The sequence below is a fragment of the Apodemus sylvaticus genome, chromosome 1 (genome assembly GCF_947179515.1).
Source record: "Apodemus sylvaticus chromosome 1, mApoSyl1.1, whole genome shotgun sequence".
Classification (NCBI taxonomy): domain Eukaryota; kingdom Metazoa; phylum Chordata; class Mammalia; order Rodentia; family Muridae; genus Apodemus; species Apodemus sylvaticus.
Window position 1 is genome coordinate 7,997,206 of NC_067472.1, and position 27,057 is coordinate 8,024,262.

The 27,057-nt window shown below is 45.5% G+C and overlaps 1 protein-coding gene across 2 annotated transcripts in view; it reads right to left on the minus strand.

Annotated features, from left to right (window-relative positions):
- Positions 1-27,057, minus strand: part of Mxi1 (MAX interactor 1, dimerization protein) — a 61,156-nt gene that overhangs the window by 22,819 nt on the left and 11,280 nt on the right. Inside the window, exons 1-3 of one of the 2 annotated variants that reach the window (XM_052183771.1) lie at positions 19,082-19,343; positions 17,242-17,374; positions 3,090-3,119 (exon numbers count right to left, since the gene is read on the minus strand). In XM_052183771.1, coding sequence (XP_052039731.1) covers positions 3,090-3,119; positions 17,242-17,374; positions 19,082-19,154 — 236 coding nt within the window. In that variant the 5' untranslated portion in view covers positions 19,155-19,343. Of the gene's footprint in view, positions 1-3,089; positions 3,120-17,241; positions 17,375-19,081; positions 19,344-27,057 lie in introns of those variants that run through there. The other variant, XM_052183762.1, reaches the window with a different exon arrangement.

The window sequence follows — 27,057 nt, forward strand, 5'->3', positions numbered from 1 at the left end:
GCAACACACTAAGACAGGCCTACAAATACCAAACTCTGATGGCTTTAACCTTAAGAATGCAGGCTAAGGCCTGAGTCATGTTCACTTTATGTATCACAGAGCCAAGTATTGATTAACCATCACCGAGGAAAAGATTGATGATGAGCATAAGCATGGTACTCGTGGTCGGCCAGGGTCACGGTTAGGACTGTTTTATCACATCCGGGATGGACGGGGGTCACACGGACAGGAAGGGGGCTTTAATTCCCTTTTATCACAGTCATCCTCCCTCCTAGCAAGGCGTTCTTAGTCCAGGTCCTCATTGGCCATCCCAGCTTCGCCAGAGCTGCACTAAGGGTGGGCCTTGTGTTTCAGTGGACCGGGGCGGCTGCTCGGGTCGAATGGCCTCCCCTGCAGACGGCACCAAGTTCTTGACCATTAAAGTCTTTTAAAGTTGTTGACTCTGTTGAAGACATCACCAGTAATGTGAATTAAGAAAATGGAAAACCAATGAGGCAGCTCTAAACTCGTACTGAATAGTTTCTTCTCTGTCAAAGGACTGAACTCAGAAGCCAAGGACAGAGTAAACCCTAATACTCAGAGTTCCAAGACTTGAGAAGTTTACCCTGAGGTAATTCACGAGGGCTCTGAGGAGCAGAGCCTCCGAGCATGCCCTGCTTCCCCTGCATGGCCTGTGTGGGGATGACCCACGAGCGCAGCACACAGGTGTCCCTGGCCCCAAGTCTCCACTGTTGGCTTTGAGACCTAGGAGTACAAACCTCAACATTTGTTAGCTATTGTCCCTTCAAGGCCAGAGCCTAGGCCTTCAGCAATCTCAGGGCTATAAGAGAACCATCTGGAATTTCTCTACTATTCACTAGCATTGTATACCACCTACTGTGACTCTTACTGCATTTGTCTCAGTGAAAACCCTACTGACTCAAAGAGCTTTATGTAAAGACTTTAGACTGAACTAAAGAAAGAACATTCCTTCTGATATAATATAAAACACACACATATACATGTATATATATAAAATACATACATATACATACATACATACATACTACACACACACACACACACATAGTGGCAAATGTCTAGGATACAAATTACTCCAAGAATGCCTTTTCAGGACAAACACAAGCTGAACTGCTGCTTTGGTACTGACTAACTTTCCTCATTTAAGGTCACGTTCTAAAGGTGGTGGCAGCCAAAGTCAGAATTCTACTTACCTTAAAAGATGCAGAATCCTGGTTGACCACAGTGTAGATAAGAACTTGCCTTGGAAATACCCACTGCTGACTGCTACTGCAGTCACCATCTGGGACAAACTTTTTAGACATCTTGTGCTGCCTCCTGTTAAACAGCCCTCTCTGAAATGAATCCCCCTGTGTCTTGCTGGACCACAGGATGAAAACTTTGCAGAGGGAGGGTGCAGGTCACTGAATCTAACTTTTCTTTCCTCATTGGCTTTCTTACACACGCTGCTCAAATAGAATTTTATTGCTAATGACAGAAATCCTGTTGAAGAATGTGTCTTTGAAAGGTTACTGTTTCACCTTTCCAGTGATAACCTCTGGGAACAGAGGAAGAGAATAAACCAGGCAGACAAACAACATGGAAGAGGAGGAGGTGGAGAAATAATCTGAGAAGGAAGACGTGAAGACTATTAGCTTCGGCAAGACTGTCAGCAGCTGACTGGAACGTGCCTGAAGGAGGGTCCTAGCATGGGATCTCTGCAGTGCTAGGCCTCCGTCACAGAGGGACACTAGATTAAAGCACTCACAGGGTGTAGCAAAGGAATACGGGAGGGGTAAACACCACCTTCACGCCTTTACACTATGATGAAGTCAAAGACTTTAAACGTTCTTACCCACAGCACTACCCAGCATCTTTACTCCTGTTTAAGGCCTTTTTTGGGGGGCTAGGTTTCTCACAAGAGCCACCTTCGTACAGATGAAGCAATTATAAAATCCACGTGTATCAGTATTTAACACAAGTGCCCCTCCCACATTAGATATGTTCTAACTTTCTCGTAGTTCTACCGGTTTTGTGTTATTTTAGCATTTGAGTGCCCTGCCTGTGTGGGTGCATGTATGCACCTGGTTCCCAGGGAGGCCAGAGGAAGGCGGCAGCTCCCCTGAAACTAGAGTTATGAGTGATGTGAGCTGCCGTGTGGGTGCTGGGTGCTGAGCCTGGGCTCTGCAAGAACACCAGGCACTGTGGATGGCTGGGCCACCTCTCCAGGCTCGTTTTGATTTTGAGACAGGATCTTGCTCTGCAATGGGCCAGGTTGGTCTTGAACTTAGTGTGTAGCCCAGGTTAACCTTGACCTCAAATTCCTCTTATGTCAGGACTGTCACTGGGAGACACCACGCCTGGTGCTCTGTGCCCCAGGATCTCATTCCATTGTACTGCAATGGCGGCGGCAGCCTGTGCCCCGTGCACGCCACAGTCTTTGATGTCACTGAACCTCCTGCAGTTTTCTAAGGATACGGTGCTCACTCACTGCTCTCTGCAGTCTTCCGAGACTCTCTTCAAAGGAGAATTATGGCTTTCCCTTAGGACCCTCCGCTTCTCTATATCCATTCCTGATACTTTCTCACCCAGAAAACTCAAGTTCCTTAAGGACAAACGTGACCTTAAACACTCTTATATTTTCTATGCAAACTACTCAGTATATCTGGCAATGAGATATTATAGTTCATAATTGATAAGCATTTGCTGAATGAATGAATGAATGAATGAATGAACAGGCAAAGTGCAAAGCTCTATTGCAGTCAAGTTTCTGACATTATTACCTAATCCAGAAACCTAACCTTTTAGTAAATCCATGTTTTTAAGGCATGAGCCTATCACAGTTAACCCGGTTCTTAAAGACAGAAAGGAAGCCATCCCATAAACTCAAATTCAGATGAGCTCAGTAACATATTTACTTCTTAAATCTTTTTCTTCCCAGAAAATACAATGTATCACAACCACAAGCTATAGTCTTAAAAGTAAAATAACAACTACATATTCACTACCAATCACTTTAATTTCTCATGCAGAATGAGAAATTTGTTTGCTTTCAAACAGATTAAAGCTGCACTTCATAACGGACTCACCGGTTCTTTTCCAACTCATTGTGTGTAGATCTAAAAGAAGAAGAAGAAAAAAAAGCATTAGCCAAGCTTGTTAATAAGGTTACAGAAAGGCGTATCAGCTTTATCAGTAGTATATCACAATAAGAGAATTTGACACTATAACATACAGACTTCTACAACCTCATTCATCTGAGTAAAGTTATACTTGCTGCAAATCACTGTTATACTGGATAACAAACATATACTAAACAGCAGAATACAATGAACTATTTGGCAAGTACCAGAATTGTTATTCCAGTTTCCTTAAGCAAATGTGCTACTATTGTAATAATCCAGAATTTAAAAACATGAATACGATAAAGGACAATTTAAGTTTCTATTATAAGAACTAAAACTTTGATCATTTTACAGCATGGCCGTCCCCATGTCTTTATAGAGCCCAGGAACCCTCAAACTCCCGGTGTGGCTGAGAATGACCTTAAACTTCTGGTTCTCCTGCCTCTACCTCCCAAGTACCACTACCCCCAGTTTTATGTGCTGCTGGGATTGAACCCACGATCTCATGCATACTAGGCAAGCCCTCTCCAGCTGAGCTCCAACCCTCCACATATCATGTTACATATCTCTGTCAATGCCGAGCGCTTTCAGAATGTTGTATTACTGACCGCTGGGATTTGATTCTCCCAAGCCATGGATATTTAACAAGAGATTCACAAACCTTAACAAGTAAGTATTTTCATGACCCTCACATTTTGTGGTAATTTACCTACTGTCTTGAATTCAACAGAGGGCTGAGTGTCTGAGTGTCTTTCTCTCTGTCTATGTGCCTGCCTTTGTTTATTGGTAATTTCACAGGATGAAAAAGACACTCATTTTAAAGAGTTAGTTTAAGCACTTCTCCCTCAAAAAAAAAAAAAAAAAAAAAAAAAAAGGAAAAAGAGTCTTATGATGTCTCAAGACTTAAGCCAAATGAGCAGCAAATGTATGTATAATTCAGGCAGAAGAAACTATAAAAATGTGCGACCTGTAGCTTAGCAACGCAGAGTTTAAAGTACAATAAATCACAACGAAACTTCTACCAGTCTGTTTATTAAGTTTGGATTGTTTCTGTTTGCGTGAGATGCTCAAGCAGAAGAGTTATAAAGGACAACAGTCTATTTAGTTACTTATTCACCATTAATCTTTACGTGTGTGTCTATATGTGAGCACACATGGCGGTAGGAGAGCTCTACTCCGTGGAGGAAGTTTCTCCATCCACCTTTACACAGGGACTGAACTCACGCCACCAGGTTTACACAGCAAAAGTCATCTCTGCGGCCCCCAAGGGTTAAAAAATCCTTCAAAATTAACGCTGAGATTTCCCGTGCCCTCCTGGCAAGCACGTTTGGGTTTAGCTGCCTTTTTCTAAAGCTGACAGCAGGTAAAACCAGAGTCAGAGATGATCTCTCCGTGAAAGTCCACAGCGAACGATCAACAGCAATGATGTGTTTATGGAAAAACAGATGCGAGTTCACCATAAACCTATTCTAAACTATCCGGCAATCCCACTGCTCGCCATGAATGCAAAGGATAATACGTCCAACGGTAACCGACAGTGGAATTCCAACAGTATACTGAACCTATTATAAAAAGCTAGGACCAAAAGAGCATAATCGGACCCACCGCGGTGAGCAAAATTAAAACAGCAGGCCCTCCTGCCTCTCCTGGGCACACTTATTATTTGTCTTATTAAAAAAAAAAAAAAAAAAAAAAGCCAAGCCTCTGAACCTTTTCACTGACGTAGGAGACGCATGACACACATCTAGTTACACCACCACGGATTTTAACAAGATTCCCAAATAACGAGAAACAAAACGGTCGCAAACACACTAATGGTTTCCACCCTCCCTGCTCTTCTGATGCTTACGACTACTTTGCTTAGCTTTTACACAGACTATTCAGCAAAGGCTGAATGCCCGGGGTGTTCAACACTGACTTAGACTACAAGGAATGAAGTCACACACACATAGGTATAATGAAAGGTAAAATAAGTCCGTATAGAAAAATCAAATTGTTTCAGGGGTGCAAAGACCACAGGGTTTAGTTCTGCATGGGGCTACTGAGAACATCTTGGGGAGAGGTAGCTTTGATTTGGGGCTTAAATAATAGGCATGCTTAGCCGGGCAGTAGTGGTGCACACCTGTAATCCCAGCACTTGGGAGGCAGAGGCAGGCGGATTTCTGAGTTCGAGGCCAGCCTGGTCTACAGAGTGAGTTCCAAGACAGCCAGGGCTATACAGAGAAACCCTGTCTCGAAAAAACTAAATCCAAAAAAACAAAAAACAATAAAAAATAAATAGTCATGCTTGGTAGCAGTAAGGTCTATAACTGACAAAAGTTTATTTCAACTAGAAGGATAGGTAAGCAAGAGGGCTGTGTGGTCCCAAGCAGCAGCAAGGCATGGTGATGCATAGAAGTCACACAGACACAGTGTCAGAACCACACAGACACACAGTGTCAGAGAGCAAAAGCCTTCGCTTAGTTCTTTGTTTTGTTTTGTTTTTGTTTTTTGGATTTGGTTTTTTTCGAGATAGGGTTTCTCTGTAGAGCCCTGGCTATCCTGGAACTCACTCTGTACACCATGCTGGCCTCGAACTCAGAAATCCGCCTACCTCTGCCTGCCAGAGTGCTGGGATTACAGGCGTGCACCACCACCGCCCGGACTGCGCTAAATTCTAACTCCGCCATTCACACCAGCCCTGAAGCTTTGGGACAGATTGCTTAACCTGGCTTACAGTTTCCTAATTTGTAAAACTCAAATCATCATCATGCCTTGCTAGGTTATAGTGAGAATTTGAGAGGGAAAAATGCAAAAACACCCGGTACACAGTAGTCAGGAAATATTAGGTCCTAATCATTTGGGCATTGGGTCCCCAGGACCTGAAATTACAGAGTTGTGAGCCACTGCCTACAGTCATGTGGCTGCTAGAACTCGAACCTTGGAGTTCTGGAACAACAGCCCACACTCTGAACCAGCTCCAATAATTTCATTTTTTAAAAAAGCTAAAAATATACTCCTCTAAACACTGTTAAATATACTACATAAGACAATCTGACATGTGTTTAGTAACATGTGAAATTCACCTGGAAATAAACAAAGAATCTTAATAAGGAAAAGAGAAATTGGAAGACAAGTGACTAAAGCCACTCGGTCATTTAGCCAACCGTGCAGACGGTTGAGACACAGAGTATGAGACACAGAGATGCCTGAATGTGTACAGAGAGATAAAGTAGCTCAAACGATGCTAATAATAAATGAGCAGATGAATCCACCGCACACCAACACACTCTCCTAATAAAATACAGCTCTGCACGCTAACACCACTTCACACGCCTCTTCTGTGTAATCAACTTCCAAGGACTGGACTATGGGTAATCTTTATCAGTAACAACTCCTTAAGAGACATATTCTATGTATCACATATTTGAATGGACACCATTTTCCCAAGTAGACCCCTGTGTTTTCTGATTACAATGTAACTAACACGCATGTTTAGGGTGCACATAAATGATAGACAATAGAGTCAAACCAGCATAAAATGGTCACATTTGACTCAGAAGTATCGCTACTAAGAAAGGGAAACAGAAGCCTCCATTACCAGACTGGGACGACATATCCTGGTTAACTAATGAGCCAATCTTCAACTACTTATGTTTTCCTTTCATTTGCTTTCTAAACCGTCAAGGACCTACTGAGTGCTGCTCTCACGCAATGAAGTAAACATAATCTATGAAGCTAGAGAAGCATTTTCTAACTTGAAACTTAAAGCATAACCCATAACATATATATGAAATATAGTATGTAAAATATTATATATGTATATAAAAAAATATATATATATGTAGAGGGCTAATATGCAAAATATATAAAGAACTAAAGAAGTTAGAGAGAACCAAATAACCCTATTTAAAAAATGGGTAACAGAGCTGAACAGAGAATTCTCAACTGAGGAAACATGGAACAGCTGAGAAGCACCTAAAGAAATGTTCAACATTCTTAGTCATCAGGGAAATGCAAAGCAAACCAACCCTGAGATTCCACCTCACATCAGTCAGAATGGCTAAGATCAAAAAACTCAGGTGTCAGCAGACGCTGGAGAGGATGTGGAGAAAGGATTCCGCCATTGCTGGTGGGGTTGCAAGCTGGTACAACTACTCTGGAAATCAGTCTGGTGGTTCCTCAGAAAACTGGACATAGTACTACCTGAGGACCCAGCTATACCACTCCTGGTCATATACCCAGAAGAGCTCCAACATGTAATAAGGACACATGCGCCACTGTGTTCATAGCAGCCATATTTATAATAGCCAGAAGCTAGAAGCAACCCAGATGTCCCTCAACAGAGGACACAGAAAATGTGGTACATTTACACAGTGGAATATTACTCGGCTATTAAAAACAATGACTTCATGAAATTCGCAGGCAAATGAATGGAACTAGAAAATATTATCCTAATTGAGGTAACCCAATCACAAAAGAACACACATGGTACTCACTGACAAGTGGATATTAGCCCAAAAGTTCGGAATACCCAAGATTCAATTCACGAACCAAATGAAGCTCAAGAGGAAGGAATATCAAAGTGCATGCTTCAGTGCTTCTTAGAATGGGGAACAAAATACTCACAAGAGGAAGTCTGGAGAGTCTGAACTCTTGACAATGGAGACCTGAGCATTAGCACACACCCATGTGAGCACCCCTCACCCCGACCGACCGTGGAAGCGACAGGCTCAGCTGCCCACACCCATCTACGCTGCCTTTATGGACTAAGGGCTGTAACTCTGACTGTGAGTCAGGCTAACTAACTAACTAACCCTCTGCTAAGCTGACTCTCTCAGAGTATTTCATCCCAGCAACAAAGACAAAACAGAGACACTGCGTTCAGAGGACACCCCAACACGTGGGAGGCTGAGGCAGTGGGACCACTTCAAGTTCACGAACAGCCTGGGCCAGAGTGAGATCAAGCATTATAGAGACCAATCTTAGCACATCCGGTGATGAGAACGCACTGGTCAATTTTTGGAAAGGCCTAAGAGTTCTTAATTCTACGTGTTGGCAGGACAGTGGTGGTGGTAGGGGGTTAAAACCAAATGCCTGAAAATTCACTTTTCTTCTTAATATCAAAGCCAACTTACTGCACATGACCTATGACCTTGAAATTTCTTTTATTAGAGGATCTTCAAAGATTTACTAGATTTGTTCATTAATTGAACTCACAATATAAGGTAATCCACAGTTTTATCAAATTTTGATTCATTAAAGACAAGAGAGCAGTTTCACTAGTTAATGAAAGAGAAATTAAACTATACAGGTTAAAACAGCACTGGTGGGCGGCACCATGACATCATCCCTGGACCACACGATCCAGGCATGGGAATCTGAAAGACAGAACACTGACTCGCAAAATCCAAGTTTGGGCCACCGAGTCTTAATTTTCAGGTAAATTATTACTAAAAAGTTTTTGGTTATCCTAGAGAAACAAATCTGAGGTCTTTAATTCATCCTCTCTAGTTCTACCTAGAAATACCTGAACTACAAGTCCAATTTCTTTAAAAAGGAGGAGGAGGAGAAGAGAGGGAAGAAGAGGGAGAAGAAGAAGAAAATGAATCAACTTCATACAATTTTCTGAAATCAAAATAAGAGATACATGTTATAGACTATCAGTGCACAGCTATCATATTACATGCAAATGGTAATTATTGCTGTTTTTATAAAACAAGAGTCTGCCTTTTTGTTTTTCCTTTTTCTATCTGAGCTAGGCTCTAACTATGTAGCTAAAGCTGACCTAAAATTCACAATCCCCCTGCCTCAGCCTTCCCAGTGCTGGTAATACAGACATGCGCCTCTGTGCCCACTTGAATGCAACCTCAGACACATAAGTGTTAAGTTTTCATGTTTGTAACAAACATGAAATAACAGAGAAATACAGCAGAATTCAGCTCTGCCTGGAGTGACAAACAACACCTCAGACTATCTGAATGTCACCAAGACAACTGGCTTAATAAACTACTGCACATGCAGAGCAGGACGTCCTGCAATGACTTAAGATGTCACAGACAAACATGAAAAAATGTTTAAGCAATACAATGTCTTGGGCCATAAAGAAAACTGGGATTCTTATAGGGAAACAGATACAACTGCAGATACCACATTAACTGAACTAAGCCAGTCTCAGAAATGCCAGTATGGCTTCCCTCCTGTAGTTGCTATACATTGTGTATACCAGTGTGCACATATACACACAGACACATTAAATCACGACATGTGGCACGAGTAGAAGTAAACCTGTCTAGGGAAACAAAGGACATTAACCGGAGGGTAGGGGAGGGCAGACGGGTCAAAGGAAGGTAGGCAGGAATGGAGAGGGAACTCAGTATACAACACATCCTTGTGTGAAAACTTTTTAGTTTTTTTGTTTTATTTTATTTATTATATGTAAGTACACTGTAACTGTGTTCAGACACTCCAGAAGAGGGCATCAGAATTCATTATAGATGGTTGTAAGCCACCATGTGGTTGCTGGGATTTGAACTCAGGACCTCTGGAAGAGCAATCAGTGCTCTTAACCACTGAGCCATCTCTCCAGCCCGTGTGAAAACTTTGTAAGAGTAAGGTTCTAATAGGTTTAGAACCATGAAGGTCTCCCTCAGAGATCAATCATCAGGCCCTGTTTTAGACCTCACTGGATTCTGTTTTCCTTGTTATGAAGTTCATCATATTTTGAAATAATAAATTCTCATGTTTTTTTTCCTTACATTAGATAGTAAGTTTCATGAGAATAGAAATACAGTGTATCTGTGTAAATACACAAATTGAGAGGGTGAGTGCACCATTTTTTGAGATGTGCTGGTTGGTCAGCTGGCTGGCTGGTCGGCTGGCTAGCTGATTGTTTTTGCCAACTTGACACAGACTGGGTTCATGTGGGAAGAAGGAACCTCAACTGAAGTAGTGCCTCTATCAGACTGGCCTGGAGGCAAGTCTGTGTGGAATTTCTTCATCAGTGGTTGATGTGGAAGGGCCAGGCCCACACCCTGAGTTGTACAGATCATAAGCTGAGCAAGCCAGTAAGCAGCGCTCCTCCATGGTCTCTGACTCTGCTCCTGCCTCCGGTCCCCTGTCTCAACTTCCCCTGATCACGGACTATAATTTGTTAAACCCTTTCTTTTCTGTGGTGCTTTCGGTCATGGTGTTTTATCACAGCAACAGAAAGCAAATGCGGACAACAGGAAATCAAAACATAAAACAGAACCACAAACCGAGAGACAGAAGGGGGAGAGGTTCTATAATGCATGCTTCAGTGACATGAGAGAGGTTCTATAATGCATGCTTCAATGACATGAGTTCTGTAACAAGCTAAAAATAGAAGCTGGAAATACAGTTTGCCAGCCACACACACTAGCAAATGAATCTCTTCCATTAGATTAGTATTTGGAGAACTATCTTCACCAGAAGAAAATAATGAAGAAGTGTGACAAAAACGAAGGCGACAATGCTGTCTTCTTTCTAAGAAGAAATCAAGGGGAGAAAGCTTTCTTCGGACCAGAGTCCCCTCTTCCAGGTTGTAGTGATGAGCACACATCTTAAACTCAGCTTGCTGTTAAGAGCTCCAGTATTTATACCCGCACACGGTGTGTTTTGAGCAAATCTACCTCCACCCCTGATCTCCGGTCTCACTGCTTTCCCTTCACAACTTCACGCGCCTTTTCTTCTTTTTTAAGTTTAATTCCCACCAGATCCATTTATTGCTACCTGTTTGTACATGGGTATGGGATCACCTACTAGAATATGGGTGGCGTCTCAGAGCCAGAATCCCAGAGAAAAATAGACTTCTTCCCCTAGCATGGAGGATGGCTCCTCAGGAGTGGGACTTCTGAGCCCTCTCTCGATCCAACCTGTTCTGAGACCCTGACTAGCTTGATCCTGTGCAGGTCCTGCGCGTGCGGTCACAGCCAACACAAGTTTCACATGTTATCTGCGGATGTTGACTACCTCTGGCTTTTAGGGTCTTTTTGTTTGTTTGTTTGTTTGTTTGTTTGGATTTGGTTATTTCGAGACAGGGTTTCTCTGTGTAGCCCTGGCTGTCCTGGAACTCACTCTGTAGACCAGGCTGGCCTCGAACTCAGAAATCCGCCTGCCTCTGCCTCCCAGAGTGCTGGGATTACAGGCGTGGGCCACCACTGCCAGGTGGCTTTCAGTTTTTCTGCCCATCCTTTCTGAGATGGTTACTGAACCTCAGGGATAGGATACAGATGTCCCACTTAAAGCTGAGAACTCTGGTCTCTCTATTCTCTGGATATAAACCAGTTGTGGGTCTCTGTGTCAGTTGCTATCTACTGTAAAAAGCAGCACCTTTGATGAGGGTTGAAAGAAGCCTGCATAATAGGATGTCCAGTTAGCAGAATGAGAATACTCAGTTCTCCCCAGGGTCTATGACTTACCCAGCCACAGTGAACAGTCCCAGGCAGGGACTCTGTTTTGTGGTGCGGGCTGAAAACCCAATGAACAGGTGCTTGGTGACTTCCAGAACACATGTGCCTCTGCTGTACCTGTGCACATACTGTATTAAGGCCAGTCATTTTTGTAGCTCACAAGGTTCTCAGCTCAGTAAGACTGTTGGTAACTTTTCTCTCCTGTAGCATTTGTAGCTCTAAGAAGGCCAGCCAGTGGAGGTGACACTTTTAGGTCAGTATTGGCTTGATTTCTCCATGTCTAGGGTGTCTTCAGCAATAGGGTCTAAACATCAAGTTTTGGATGGTGACCAAGAGCAAAGGCAGTAACCGCCTGCAATGCCGGGGATCTGCAGACCCCGCTGACCAACAACTGACCTAAACTTGGTGCTGGCTTTGTACTGAGCAGCATACAACATCTAGGAGAGGCTTTGTCCCCTCGTTATCAAAGTTAATCACTACCTGTGGTACAGCTAAGTCTTAAGCAAATCGCTTACAGCGTCTCTTGGCCACATGTGATTTAAGAACTAGATCAGATGGGACCTAGCATTACCTTTTTTAGCATGTAATCTTCTGTGCCATACGTTTGCTATTTGGACAAAAAAAAAAAAAAAGTTATCTCTTTAAATAGGGAGAAGTTGTCGTCTACAGACCTACAAGAAATGATCTTTTAGGTCTTCAAAACCTAAGAGCAAACTTGGGCTTCGATGAGGCACTGACTGGAAACCCTTGCTCCTTTACTGTGAGACACACGAAACACATGCAAAAGGATCTGCTTGCTACTGAAAGCACTGAAGAGCGTTGTCGGCACCAAGAATTTACCTGCTAATAATCTGCATTTCTTTCCTAAAATTTTCTAAAGCACGAAGACCCAGAGACTAATTTTAAAATCTAAAAACTAGGAAGTTCACAAAAGCAAGTCTCCATGAAACTCTCCAAACATCAGGAACATTTTTAAAAATAAAACACACAAGTTAGTATCACTGAGAAAAACTCTCCATAACTATCCTTTAAAAATAAGTGCTGGCCCTCATGGGGGCTTCAGTTTCAGGGGATCTGACACCTTCATCTGGCCTCCGTGGACACTGCACACATGTGATACACAGATGTACATACAGGCCAAACGTCTGCACTTTAAAAACCTTATAAACATTTAAAAACTTTTTTTTAAACATGCTGAACATAATACCACACACCTTCAATCCCAGCACTCGGGAGGCAGAGGCAGGCCGTCTCTAAGATTTGGAGGCCACTGTGACCGACAGAGTTTCGGGGTAGCCAGGGCTACTTAATGACACCCTGACTCCAAGGGGGGATAACAAATCATCCTCCTACTCTCTCAAAAACTACAAACTTTTGAATACAGTCAAAAGGGAGAGAAAGTTGAAGATAGAAAACACAGTCGTCCCTTCTATATTAAGATGAAAAAAAAATCTTTGTGTTTAAAGAATGCTAAACCAAACCCTATAAGCACAAGAAAATCTGGTGTTGTTGTTGTCGTCGTTGTTGTTTGATTTCTTTTATGTTAGCAGTTGCAGTTGGGATTCTCCAGCTGGGAATGTTTGGCATTCCCAAATATTCACATCACAACACCTCAAGTCCAAGCCCGACCTGGACCATGACTTCTTTCCGGCTCAGCCTAACACTGCAACAATGGCCCACATGTCACAGGTTCACAGCAACGTTTTTGCCAAAATGAACAGTTCTTTTTACAGCATTTTACAATGACACGGGATGACAATGAGTGTCCTGTCAAATTAAATGTAACCCTCTAGTCTACTATAACGTGCTTGTTTAGAAGAAAACATTGTTTCAAATGTGAAGAGTCATCTTTGTACAGGACACACTGCCTACCTTTCTAAATGTATTGCCCTCCACATTCCTGACAACACAACATCAGGCAAGCGTTTGCCAAAGCAGGAGGTGCACGTTCAGCCACAGTTTTCCCTTCATCTGAAGCAGTATGACACAAACACTACAGTTTCCTTATAGGCTGTCAACATGACAATTGTCCCTTCTTTGAGTAACACCTACTATGTGCAGAGCACTGTTGACAGCAGAGATAATGGTAAAGCATTCAGGTAAAGCATGGGGAGGCGTAGGCAGGAATGTCAGAGGGTTGAGCCACGGAGAAGAAAGAAGCAGGAGACGCTTGAACCTTGTTGTTGTGGAATTTTTAGCCTTAACAAATGCCACAAGTATTAGAAACAATTAGATGATACTATTCCTATAAGTATAATGAACACTAATACCATAATTAACATATATGCTCCACTAATATATAGAGATCTGATCTACTGCCGAGCACACTGGCCCATGCCTATATTCTCAACACTTGGTAGATGGCAGGAGGGTCAGGAGTTCAAGGATAGCCTGCCCTCAAAGCAAGTCTGCTGCCATCTTATACAACATGTAATCCTGTCTCACAGAGACCTGAGGAACTATCAGAGAATAAGAGTGGCTTCCCCGAGGGCCTTAACACTGAAGGAAGAGTGCTAGAAGAGAGAGAGAATTTGGCAAGGAGGGAGGAAGATGGCTACCAATGGCGAACTGAGCATATAGGGGCTGTGGAGTAGAAGGAAACATGTTAAAGGCGTTGAAAGAAAGCCAGTCCATGTGACTCATGAGGCTCTGTGGCTGCGGGTACATCAGCGAGGAAGTTACCACACTTGTTCAGTTCAGATGAGGGCTGAGCCCAGGAGACTTCTAGTAAAGCCAAGAGATCAGAAGACACATTTGAAGAACACTTAGGAATGAATTAGTGCGGCACTAACCAGTGGCTCATTTAGTAGTTTTAAAGATGACAGATCTTGACTTTTTTTTATGTGCATTGGTGTTTTGCCTGCATGTGTGCCTGTGTGGGAGTGTTGGATTTTCTGGAACTGGTATTTCAGACAGTTGGAAGCCGTAGTGGGGGTGCCAGGAATCGAACTTGGGACCTGTGTAAGAACAGCCAGTGCTCTTAACCACCAAGCCATCTCTCCAGCCCTAGAGGTCTACTGCAACACGTTTCTCTAACAGCAGCAACATCTTAGCAAGTTCGGTTTTCAGAAGTGTGCCAAAGAGCTGTGACCAAGATTACAGTGAAACCAAGCATGTATTTAAAAAATAATTATATATTAGAGCTCCCACCTCCCAACTGTCAGACAAGATTACCAGCATTTTCAAGGTACATATTTATGATGTCACACTGTATCCTTCATTTTTGACTTTGTACTTCTGTAAAAATATGATTTTGAGAATTATTATGTGTCAAATAACTTCCCAACATAAGTTTAAAGAATAACATTTGTATCAGGAATATCACAGTATACCTGAGAATTTAGCCACTGTATCTTTAAGATGCTACAGTATCAGAAGATGACTTCATGACATGGTATCACAGCCCTGGTAACCTGAGATATCAGTGTTGGTCTGGGGGCACAGCTCAGTGAGGGGTACTTAGCTAGCAATGCAAAACAACTAGTTCAATCCTTAGTGAAAAACTCAAGAAAGGGGGAAAAGAAGAAAAGGTTTAATGTTTAAGATATAGGAAAGGAACAACGACTTCTACTCAGAGGAAATGGTATCACACACACACACACACACACACACACATGTTTTGTTCTCTCGTTTGAGATGATAAAGGACCTGAAATTTCAACACACCTGTCTATTTTATGTAACTAGTATAAATAACAGATACTCTGTCTGGAAAACAACAACAAAACAAACCAGAAAAAAAAAAAAGAAGAAAGAAGAAAAGAGAAGAGAAGACGAGGGATAAAAACCTTCTTACTAATGAATTATAATGTCTGCTAATCCTAAGCTGTTAGTAACAATGTCATGTGTGCACTGATGGGCAATGTGTGTGGTCGCCTATGGTCACCAGGTCTTAACACTGTCAACATGGCTCTCAGGCAAGAAGGAATCCTGGGAGTGTCTAATACAGCTTCTATGAAAACAGCAAAGGCTTACGTAAAGACGGCATGTACCTGACTTCTAGGAGACAGGGATTCAAACTCTTGTAACACGACGGAGCCCAGCCCAGTTCCCAGGCCCTTTCCATGCTTATAAGCACAAGAACCAAAAACAAACAAATAAACAAACAAAAAACAAAACTTTGGTTGTTGTTTGTTTAAATTTTCTTGTGGTTTGAATGAGAACAGTCCCCACATGCATATGTGCACACATGTTCGAGTGCTTGGTCCCAGCTGGTAGAACTGTTTGGAAAGGATTAAAAGGTGTGTCACTGGGGTGGGCTGGAAGGTTTCAAAAGCCCATGCCATCTCAGCTAAGATCTCTCTTTCTCTCCCTTGTGCTTGTGGATAAGATGTAAACTCTCACTGCCGTGCTCCACACCATGATGGTCAAAGACTCATCCTCTGAAACAATAAGGAGGCTCTCTATACACTCTTCTGTAAGCAGTCTTGGTGTTTGTCAAAGGAATAGAAAAGTAACTATGACAAATCTATGTATGGATCAAAAGATAAGTTCTTGAATACATCTTAATTCCTAACAAAATAACCAAAAAAATTAGATAAGCAAGTATTTTTTAAATGTGTTTCATTATATATTTAGACACATACCCCATACCACAAGAGACCATCTAGACTCACAAATAAACACGGCATATTAGACTAAAGACTACTTTTATAATTTAAGAATGTAAGTTTAAAGAATACAAAACTATCTTGAGAAGGCATGCAGCCTGAAAGGCACAAATAAAGGCAGGAAAATGGATTCAGTTTGTCTCAGGTAAGTCGAAACGAAGCATGCAAAGATGTGAACACATGACTTGTGACTGTTATCTATAGGAGCCTAAGGTTTTCTGTAGGGAGAGCTTGGACAATACTGTCCTTAACTGCCTAAACCCAAGTGCCCCCCCTCCACCGGAGCTCCCCACAGCCTGCCCAAGCCCAGGCAAATGAGCCATTCTGTTTTTATTCTCTAGACAATGTTCATAGGACAAGTAAGGTCTCCTTTAACACCCTCTTATCAATGGAAAAATATTCTTCTCTTAAGAAAGGGTTCCTGAAAACTGCCTATGGACACAACTCCTTGGGATTTACTGGCTTTCTAGAATCAGAATACTGAAGAATCAGTCAGGCTCTACCAAAAGGGAAGCCGGTTAGGTTAGGTCCCAGCTCCTCTGAACGAGCATGCTCTAGAAAAGAAATCCATCCCGGATGGACAGGGTCCTCTTTAGTTCTGCTCTAAAACCTCTGTACCACCCACTTTCCATCAAAGAAGATTCAAATCTTTTACTGCATGGTCCTTCCCCTCCTCAACAAACAGGCCAGGCCCATTAACATATCTAAATATTTTTATTTCCTTAACAAAGCCCTTGGTTCTCTTTTATATCTTGCTGGGGCTATTTCTAATTTTTAAAAAATTCTTCTTGGACAACCATCAACCTGGAAAGAAGAATGGACACTGGTCCAGGAGTCCTCCTGTCATGCGGCTGCGATCATTGGCACAGGCTACCCGTCTCCACCCACATCCTCTAGTGAAGGGGAGACTGCAATAACCAGCAACAGCTATTTCAATGGCCTCTGTGGGATTATATTCCGTTTTTTGCATACAAAGCCAGGGTGGTGTGCTCTGGAGTTGGTATTAGAGAGAAAACAGATGTGCATAGTGTCTGAGCCCCTTGACTCCTGCCCCTAAGCCTCCCCCTAAGCCCCACCCCCTCCGCCATCTTGCTACCTGTTGGCAGTGCTGGTGTTGCTGCTCCCACTGCTGTGTTTCTGTGCCCGGCTCAACCTCCGTGGGGGCTTCGAATGCTGTAGCCGGGGGCTCGGCATGGAGGGGAATGATGAGGCGTAGCCATGTTCACACTCTAAAAACAGTAAGGAAAGAAAAGGCTTTAAGAAGAACATAGAATGTAGACACCCAAACGCACAGACCCACAGGTCCCAAGTCCTCGGAGTGACACATTTTTTTTTAAGTAGAAAAGATAAAACGTCCCTCCCTACTCTCTCGTAAGAAGATAAAAATCCCACTGTTTAGCCATAAACATCCCTTTAATCCTAGCACCCAGAAGGCTGAGACAAGACCCGAAGTCCAGGGCCAGCCTGGGTTACACGGTAAGACCCTACCCTACGGGGAAAAACCCCATTCAATGTCTGGACATTTATCTGGTGACATACACAACCCACACAGAGTATATTGATAACTCTTCTAAACCAAATTTCTCCCTCCTCTCCAAAACCCTTTCCTCCAAGAATTCTTTAAGGTTTAATCTTTTTGCATGTACATAAGTGTTCAGAAGTATGTATGCGCACCATATGCACGCATGTTTTCTGGGAAGCCAGAAGAAACGACGGATCTCCTGGAACTAGAGCCGCAGATTGCAAAGAACAGCCCAACATGGTTGCTGGGAACTCACTCTGGGTCTCCAAAAACAGTAGCAAGGGCTCTTAATGGCCGAGCCATCTCTTCAGCACCAAGAATTGTTTTCTAAAATCCTAATTTCTACCACCAGTTACCCACCCATTCACTCTAAAAGATTTCACTTGCCTTAAAGAAAATCCCCCCAGCCAGGTGGTGGTGGTGCTTGCCTTTGATCCCTGCGCTTCAGAGGCAGGTGATCTGGGTTCGAATCCAGCTTAGTCTGGAGATAAAGTTTCAGGACAGTCAAGGCTTCACAGAGAAACCTTGTCCTGAAAACCAAAACCAACCAACCAAACCAAACCAAACAGAAAACCCCTGGTTTAACCACAGTCACCTCTTCCATGCGTCTGTAGCCTGCACAGTTTTGCATGCCCTAGCTCTTCAGATCTCGACGTCTCGGGAAGGACCTCCTCCTCTCTCCGGACAGCATCACTCAGGCCCTTTCACACCCCACTCCCTTCCTCAGCCTCCCTCTCCACCTCCAAGGCATTCCCTTCTCACTGCACTTCGGGCGCTCACAATAGCAGGGTGCCCCTCCCGCAGCTCTTCAGCAGGCATTACTCCCACCCCACTCCTCCCCCCCCCCCCCCCCCGCTTGCACAGGCACCGCCTCCTGCGCCCACACCTCCCCAGCTCCCAACCCCTTAAGTCTCCAGTGCAGTCTCAAGTTGCAAGAGCTCTGGGTCCAGCGCCCTCTGCCCTCTCCTCGGGTCCGCTCAGCAGCTGCCACTGCGCGACTGGAGAGTCCTTCCCTTGCAGTCCAGACCCACCGGTCCTCCCCTAGAGCCCCCTCTCCTCTGCCCAAGCTCCCGATCACACCTCACGCACACATGCACACACGCACACACGCCTGCCGTCGCTCGCGAGCTTCTTGCACGCCTCCACTCCGGAACTCACCTGCACTCCTGAGCAAAGCCCCCTCCCGGCGCACCCACCTCTCCAACCGCGCGTGGACTTCCACGCGCGTGCACCACTCACACGCGCGCACTTGTCTTCCCACACGCGCGTGCTCCTCTTGCCGCGCGCGGGGGCGCGCTTCACCCTCACCGGTGCACGCACTTCCACACACACGCGCACCTCCCATAGCCAAACGCGCCGCACTCCCCGCGCGGAGCCCGAGGCGGCGGTCGAAGCGACGGAGTCCAGCCGTTACCTCGCTCCCTGCGCTCCAAAAACTCCGCGGCCTCCAGCAGGCGCTGCACGTTGATCATCCGCACCCGCTCCATTGGCTCCGCGCTCCCGCCCCCGGCCGACAGGAGGCGCCACAGACGGCTACAGTCCCACGACGACCCCGGACATGTGCGGCGGGCGGGCGGGCTAGCTCGGCCCCGGCTCGGCGCGCTCTCCGCCGCCCTAGCCGTGCCCGCCGCGCCCGCCGCGCCGCCTGCAGCCCGCGCGCGGTTTGTTTACTTCTCCGCGCGAGCACGGGGGAGGGACCGGAGCAGCGGCAAGACACGCCCCCGCCCGCCCCTTCCGCTGTCCCCTGGGAAATGTAGTCCCGCCCCCGCCGGCGCACGTCGGGTGTCGAGGGACGGGGGGCCTGCCTCAGTACGCCTGCGCATGGAGGACTCCGCGATGGCCTCTGGGAGATGTAGTCTTTCCTTGCCTTTCTTTTCCTGGTTCCGAGGATGGAAAAACTAAAAATTTACATGAGTTTGCTTCTGAGGAAAAGACTTGGGTCTGCTTCCAAGGAGACTCATTTCTTAAATGATGCTCCGGGCCTAGAGTCCTCTATTGCTTTCTTGTGGAACTTCAGTGCCTCGGTTCCCTCACCCTCTAAAAGAGGAAAAGTAACATCTCCAAGGACAGGGCCCCAGAAGCAAACATCGCTGTTCAGAAACATGAGATCATTTAATGAGAGCCAGAGAGGACGTCCATTTGGTCCTTTCCTCAGTTTCGACACTGACAAAAGGTTCTTCTAAACCCTTTTTCTTTTTGCACTGTATTCTTCCCCGGTGTCTCATTAGTGTTTTTATACAGAAAGCCCGTTCTAATGGTACAAGGAAAGGACATAAAGATTTAGTATTGGATCCATACAGACCTCAGTTCAGGTCGGAGCCCTGGCCACGTGGACCCGAAGCTTCTTTTCCCTCCTATATAAGACGGATTTATTTCTTCCATGTATGCACGGTGTTGAGGCCAGGTGAGTACCAGGCACTGAACCAGACTTTATATATATGGCACTGAGAGAAATAGGCATGGGCCTTCCTTGTTCCCAGGAAACACACATTTAGTAAGCTTCATTGTGAAGTCTAAAAGAAATAGTCCCATCACTCAACTAGCAGGGCACACGAACAAGCAGCCACTCACAGCTCTCAGTCACCACCCTCTTCCCATTTCCTGTGTCCCTGATCTAACTGATGTCTTTCTTTCTTTCTTTCCTCCTCCTCCTCCTTCTTCTTCTTCTTTTTGTTTTGTTTTTCAAGTCAGGGTTTCTCTGTGTAGCCCTGGCTGTCCTGGAACTCACTCGGTAGACCAAGCTGGCCTCGAACTCAGAAATCCGTCTGCCTCTGCCTCTCGTGTGCTGGGATCAAAGGCATGCGCCACCACTGCCCAGCCTCTAATGGATGTCTTAACGTTGGACTTGATGGTTCCTTTTTGGAGCTGGGTTCTGTTCCTTGCATTGTTGAATGCTCTCCAGTGTCCCTGTCCTCCACCCACTAGATGCCAGTAGCACACCACCACCCTTGGGCATGACAAACAAAATACCTCCAGGTATTGCCACACACCCCCTGGGACAGACACAAAAGCACTGCTGGCTGAGAACTTTCTGGGGGAAGGAAACACAAGATGGCTGGAGGCACTGCCCGATCTAGGAGCAAACTGGGAGCTGTGGAAACTAGCCACGACCTGTCTGTCTCACTCTGATTCTGTTGACCTGCTGGGGGACCGTCCAAGATGGCAGAGCTCTTGGTGAGGAGACAGTGTCCCTTTCCTGTAGTCATGTTATTGGCTACTGCAGTATCTCCAGTGAGGTCCCAGGCTGTGAAATTCTGCCAGCCCTTTTAAATATTACACTTGGCACAACATTTAAGAAATGGATGTTCATCGGGTTCAGGGAGACCCCAAAGGAGAAGTTAAGTATTCACAGGCCACAGTGGGGTTGGGGGACTTTTCTAGACTTTGAAGAAGGGACTGTGCTTTTTTTTAGCTGTTGGCTAGGCCATGTGGGTTTCCCCATTGTGTACTGGTGACAACCACCCCATCCCAGCGAAGGACATTAATGGATAGAGATAGGAAGAAATTCTGTCTCTGACCCCCCCCCCTCCCGCCCCGTTTTCTATTATTCACTCTGCCAGGTATGACGGCTCACACCCTTAATCCCAGCACTCAGAAGGCACACACGGGCAGTTTTCTCTGAGTTTTGGTCTCTATGGTGAGCTCCAGGACAGCTAGAATTACATAGAAAGACCCTGTCCCAGAAAACAAAAACAAAAGGCTAACATCAGTCAGATCACCTGTTATAGTTGAAAATAAAATCTATAAGGTTAAGAGCCAGGTGTGTTGGTGCAAGCCTTTAATTCCAGCACTTTCAGGAGACAGACAGACAGACCTCTGTGAGTTCAAGACCAGCCTGGTCCACACACTGAATTAGTGAGTTCCAGGTCAGTCGGGGCTGTACTGTGAGACCCTGTCTGGGTCAGGAAGAAGGAAGAATGGACAGATTATGAGTCTAAAAATTCACTTTACCATGGGCAGAGTTTCTTAAAAGTATTCTATTTCAAATTCCAAGGGCTCTGGGAATGTAAGTCACTTTCATAGCTCCTGAGAGTCTAAAGCACCCACTGACAGGTAAACCCTGTGTGGCACGCAATGGAGATATGATGCAAAACCTGAAAACATTCGTGAATTGAACATGTGCCTGGTTTTGTTGATTATATTATAGAGCCAAATGGAAGGTCAGCAAATAAAAGGCGGGTGAGGTGTCACAGCTGACCCCACAAGTCACCAAGAGGCCACCTGCCCATGAGGAAAGGCACTGGCCTGGTGATAGTGAGCTGATACATGTACACACACACACACACACACACACCAAGCTCTGCCTTAGCCAAGGGGCAGCCATGGCTTTTCTTCAGATGAAGCCAATTTGCACTACAAAGATGGTTGGGAAAACAGGAAAGCCAAGAGTTTCATGTCTATAGATTCAAGACCTCGGACGTTCCTAGTGTCTGGTTCCACCCTCTCAGTAAAGAAAGTCAGTCTCTCTGTCTCTGTCTCTCTCTGTCTCATTGTCTCTCTCTTTCTCTCCCCTCTACCCCCCCCCCCCCCCATCTGTCTCTGAAGTAGCAGGCCACGGAACTCCTAGGGTCCTTTCTGTCCCTTCAATCGCTAGTTCACTTTAGCCGATGGAAATTTCCAAGCGATGTACTGCAAATGCACACATGGAGGCTGATTAGCATATCGTTCTGCATGCAGACAGGTGATCCGGAGAAAGGAGGCAAAGTCGAGTTCAGTCATAAGCCCGGCGTCATTGTTAGGGACACCAGGGTGGTTCGGGTTCCGAATTTCCAAAGTGCTTACCGCGTAGGCACAGCCTTCAGCAATAATATCTTAAGGCTTTCAGACAACCAAGGTTTGGACAAGGGAGCATGAGTTCCGAGGTCCTAGAAATCAACTGTATTAACAGTTATCCATTTTTCCACCCTCACCCCGCTCCCACATGAAGACAGCAGCCTCCCTTCCCCTCCTCTTCCTCCAGGGCCCAGAAACGTGAAGAGCCACGGAAAACCTTGGCTCTGCCTGGTGAGTCAGCCTTGTCTAACTTTGTGCGTAAGCTCTCAAGTCAGCGGCAGCGGGAGCGGGAGCTGCGGGGCTGTGTGCAGCTGAGATAAATTTGGGTCTAAAGGGATGACGTAATGCTAAACCCGAGAGGTGGCGGCCGTCTCCCAGGGCTCCAGTCGCCAGGGCTGCCGGCCGACTTCCCAACCACATGGAAACGCACCAAGCGACCCAGGTGCCCAGGCTGGGGAGACAGGGAGAGGGCAGGGAGGGGAGAGCGGCAGAGGAGGCGGTGGGTAATCCCAGATCGCTGAATCTGGAAGTTTGTTGTTTTTAACTCCAGTTTTTCTAGTGAGCTCAGACCACTGGCAAAGGCTCAACCGGCTACACTTGACTTCAATGCCGACCCATCTCTTGCCTTAGAAAGGGGCTTTAATATATATATTAATTATAATAATATATATTAATTTACATTTCGGTCGCTGCCCCTCCTCCTATTCCTCCTCTCCCTTGCCTCTGCGAGCTTTTTACATTTTATTAAATGGCCCTTATTACAGCTATTGCCGTGATTATAATGGTGAACTAAACTCTGAAATGCCCCCTTCCTCCTGGGTTTTTGTTTGGTTGGTTTTGTTTTGTGGGGTTTTGTGTGTTTTGTGTTTGTTTGTTTTGCATATACGTGGATCTAAGAAGTCTGCATTGCAGGATTCAGTTAATGTGCGCTGCTAAGTGGTTCTCCGTCTCACCCCGGAGAACACCTGAACCCCAGACCTGGTGGGGGACCCCAAGGGGTCCGTGAGGTGGTGAGGAACTCAAAGGGGTTCTGCTAGAGTGGTGCCCAGTGAATGTTGCCCCAAAATGTTTCATAGTTTGTGTTGTGGGCGTTTCTATCCTTAAGCTGACTTCTCAGTGCAAGTGCCCATCTTTCTCGGTTCAGAGAAGTATGCCCACATACCAAAGCCACAGTTGGCACACAACTGGGCAAAGGATTGGCACCTAGGCCTAAAGCTGCATGTACGCTATCTTCTCATCTCTAGAATTTTCTCTTCTGAATGACTCATTTAAAAGAAAGGAAAAATGGATGATAGACAGACAGACAGACACACACACACACATACACACACACACACACACACACACCAAAGTGTAGCTATGGACCCATGGGGCCCCAACCTCAATGCTTTAAATGTCCTGATTAAGTTACATTCTTAAAGGGTCCCAAGGCATCCCAAATCTGCCTTTTCTGTTCAAGGTTCATTTTTCCCCTAAAGAAAGGTGAGTCTGCCAGGTTTTCTCAGGCGGCGGGGACCACGAGCCTCAGACCCATCCTCGGGGTCCCTCTAAGGGAGCAGCTCCAACCCCCAGGTCTCGGCTGCTGCACAACACAGCTGCTCCTTTGGAATGCCTCCTGAGGCCTTTGACGCTGGTGTCACAGAATCCTCCCTGTAGCTTGTTTTCATAGTCACTTATACTGGAAGATCTCATGATGTCAGCCACGCCTGTGCACAGGAGCTGGTCAGCCGGGAGCTGTTATTTTTCCAAAGCCTTGCCCAAACCTACACATTTATATTTTGTTTAGGATTTTTCACCTATATTCAAGATCAGGAATTAACTAGGAAAGGCTGGGGTTGGCTCAGCTTGGGGATAAAAAGCCTGCTTCGCTGTCCCCCAAGATCCCGGGTTCAATCCCCAACACCACAAAAATAAACTGTCATTTTTGTTTATTTTTAAGGCAGAGTCTAATGTAGCCCAGGCTGGCCTCAAACTCACTATGCAACCAAGGATGACCTTGAACACCCTGTTCCTCTGGCCTCTACCTCCAGAAGTTCTGGGACAGCAGCCACCCTCCCAGCTAATTTTCTTTCTTCTTGCTTTTTTTTTTAGCTATTTGGCTGTCGCATTTATCAGGGTTTGCTAGTGCAAAGAACCTTTGGTTTCTTTTAAAGATTTATTTATTTTATGCATATGAGTACACTGTAGCTGTACAGATGATTGTGAACCATCAAGTGGTTGCAGGGATTTGAACTCAGGACCTCTGCTCGCTCCGGCCCCACTTGCTCTGGCCCCAAGATTTATTGATTGTTATATGTAAGTACACTGTAGCTGTCTTCAGACACTCCAGAAGAGGGCATCAGATCTCATTACAGATGGTTGTGAGCCACCATGTGGCTGCTGGGATTTGAACTTAGGACCTCTGAAAGAGCAGTCAGCGCTCTTAACTGCCTGACTCCAGCCCAAGAACCTTTTTTAAAAAAAATTATTTGTGTGTGTGTGTGTGTGTGTGTGTGTGCATGCTGTACACAGGCGTCTGAATGCACCCCCATTCAGAGGTTAGAGGAGGACCTTGGGTATTCTGCCCTGTCATTTTCTGCCACATCTTCCTGAGACAAGGTCTCCCACTGAAGTTGGAGCTTGCTGGTTTCAGCCAAGCTGAGTGGCCGACAAAGACAGTAATCCTCCTGTCTCTACCTGCAGCCACTCACTCAGTACCATAGTTACAGCCACAGACGTTGGTGCGAGTGCTGGTGACAGCAGGCAGTTACCTACTGACTAAACCCCACCCCAGTTAGAAGCAACTTGACTTTAAAGCCACTAAAAATAATATATAAAATATTTTTAAAAAGAGAAGGAGCTGAGTGTCTTGGGTCACACCTTTAATTCCAGAAGGCAGAGGCAGGCAGAGCTCTGTGAATTTGAAGTCAGACTGGTCTACATAGCAGTTCCAGGCCAGAAGGGCTATGTTGTAAGGCTCCGTCCTAAACAAAAACAAACTAAACTAAAACAAAAACAAAAACAAAAACAAAAACAAAACAACAACAACAACAACAACAAAAAAAACCTGCCAGAGGCCCACCCCACTGCAAAGACAAAGGCTGGGCCTTACAGTCGGCCATGGCCCCAGGTCCCATCACACTCCTAGCCCCTTAGAGGAACTGGCCTGGAGTGGCCCTGCACCCTGCTCTCTGTTAATATCACAGCCCTTTCCTGGTGGCACAGACTGAGGAAGGCTCAAAGCAGGCCCCAGCCGCCCTGGGCACTAAGTCACATGTCTAGCCCCCCTTCTGCTTCAGGAGCAGCAGTTACAATAAAACTACAGGCTCTTATCTTGGCAGATGTGAGTGATGTCACCACATCCTCGCTTGCAGTTCCAACCTTGATTCTAAAGTGTTAGGAGTCTCCAGAGGCTACCTACCACCTTGCCACCATGTAACTGTGTGTCAGTCAGTGTTCTATTGCTGGAAAGAGACACGTGATTGTGGCAACTCTTAAGGTAAAGGGAAACACTTTACCGTAAGATTGGGGCTGGCTTACAGTTCAAAGATTTGGCCCTTATCACCCCCCTATCATCGTAGCAAGAAGCATACAGGCCGATGTGGTGCTGGAGGGACAGCCTTGAGTCCTACATCTGAATCTGTAGGCAGCATGAAGAGAGAGTGACACCAGGGGCTGGCTTGGACTGTGAAGCCTCAGAAGCCACGCCCCAGTGGCACACTTCCTCCAATAAGACCACACCTGCTCCAACAAGGTCACGCCTCCTAATCCTTTGAAGTTGTGCCACTCCCAAGGAGCCTAGTGGGCCGTTTTCATTCAGATGCATGCACCATACTGCTTCCACAGTCAGCTATTTAACCCCCAGTCTCAGATTTTTGTTTGACAGATGAGGCCCAGAAAGAGTAAAAAAAAAAAAAAAATTGCTCGAGGTCACAGGAGCAGCAACTAGATTCAAAGTCAGATCTTTGGACACCACTCCATCCCACTTCCACCCCACCCACCCAGCATATTTGGCCAGGAAAAAATCGTTAGGTCAAAAGTCTCACCTATTCCTCTAGGCGGCTTTGGGATGTGTTAGAATGGGATTCCCGTAGGCTTTAGCGAGCAGGAACCGAGGACGCTCTAAATCCTTCCATATTCTAGACTATTTTCCCCCACCATCTAACCAACAGCTCTAAGCTTTTGGTTTGTTTTATTTAGGGGCTTTCCCCCCCTCAAGCCAAGGTCTCATTATGCAGTCAAGGCTATATCCTAAAAGTTGCTATGTATCCCACCCTATCCTTAAATCCAAAATCCTCCTGCCTCAGCCTTCCTAGGGCTGGGATTCTAGCTGCGAACCAGCCCAACAAAGAGTACAACAGTGTTCCTGTTAAAAGCTAGCTCAGAAAATTCATCGTTCAGGAACTAGGTCCTAGACCTCTCGCCAAGCGCTATGCTATGTGCTGACGAGAAAGGCTTGCTCCCCGTCCCCAGGGCGCTCACCCTCTGACACACAGACTGACGACAAACAAGAAAACAGCTGCAAATCATGGTGAGCGTACTAATGCTTAAGTGATAAAGAGGCACGGAAAATGCAGATTCTGATTTAGCGGATGTGGAGTGGAGAGCGCGCAGCTAAGGCACAGGGCGGGAGCAGGG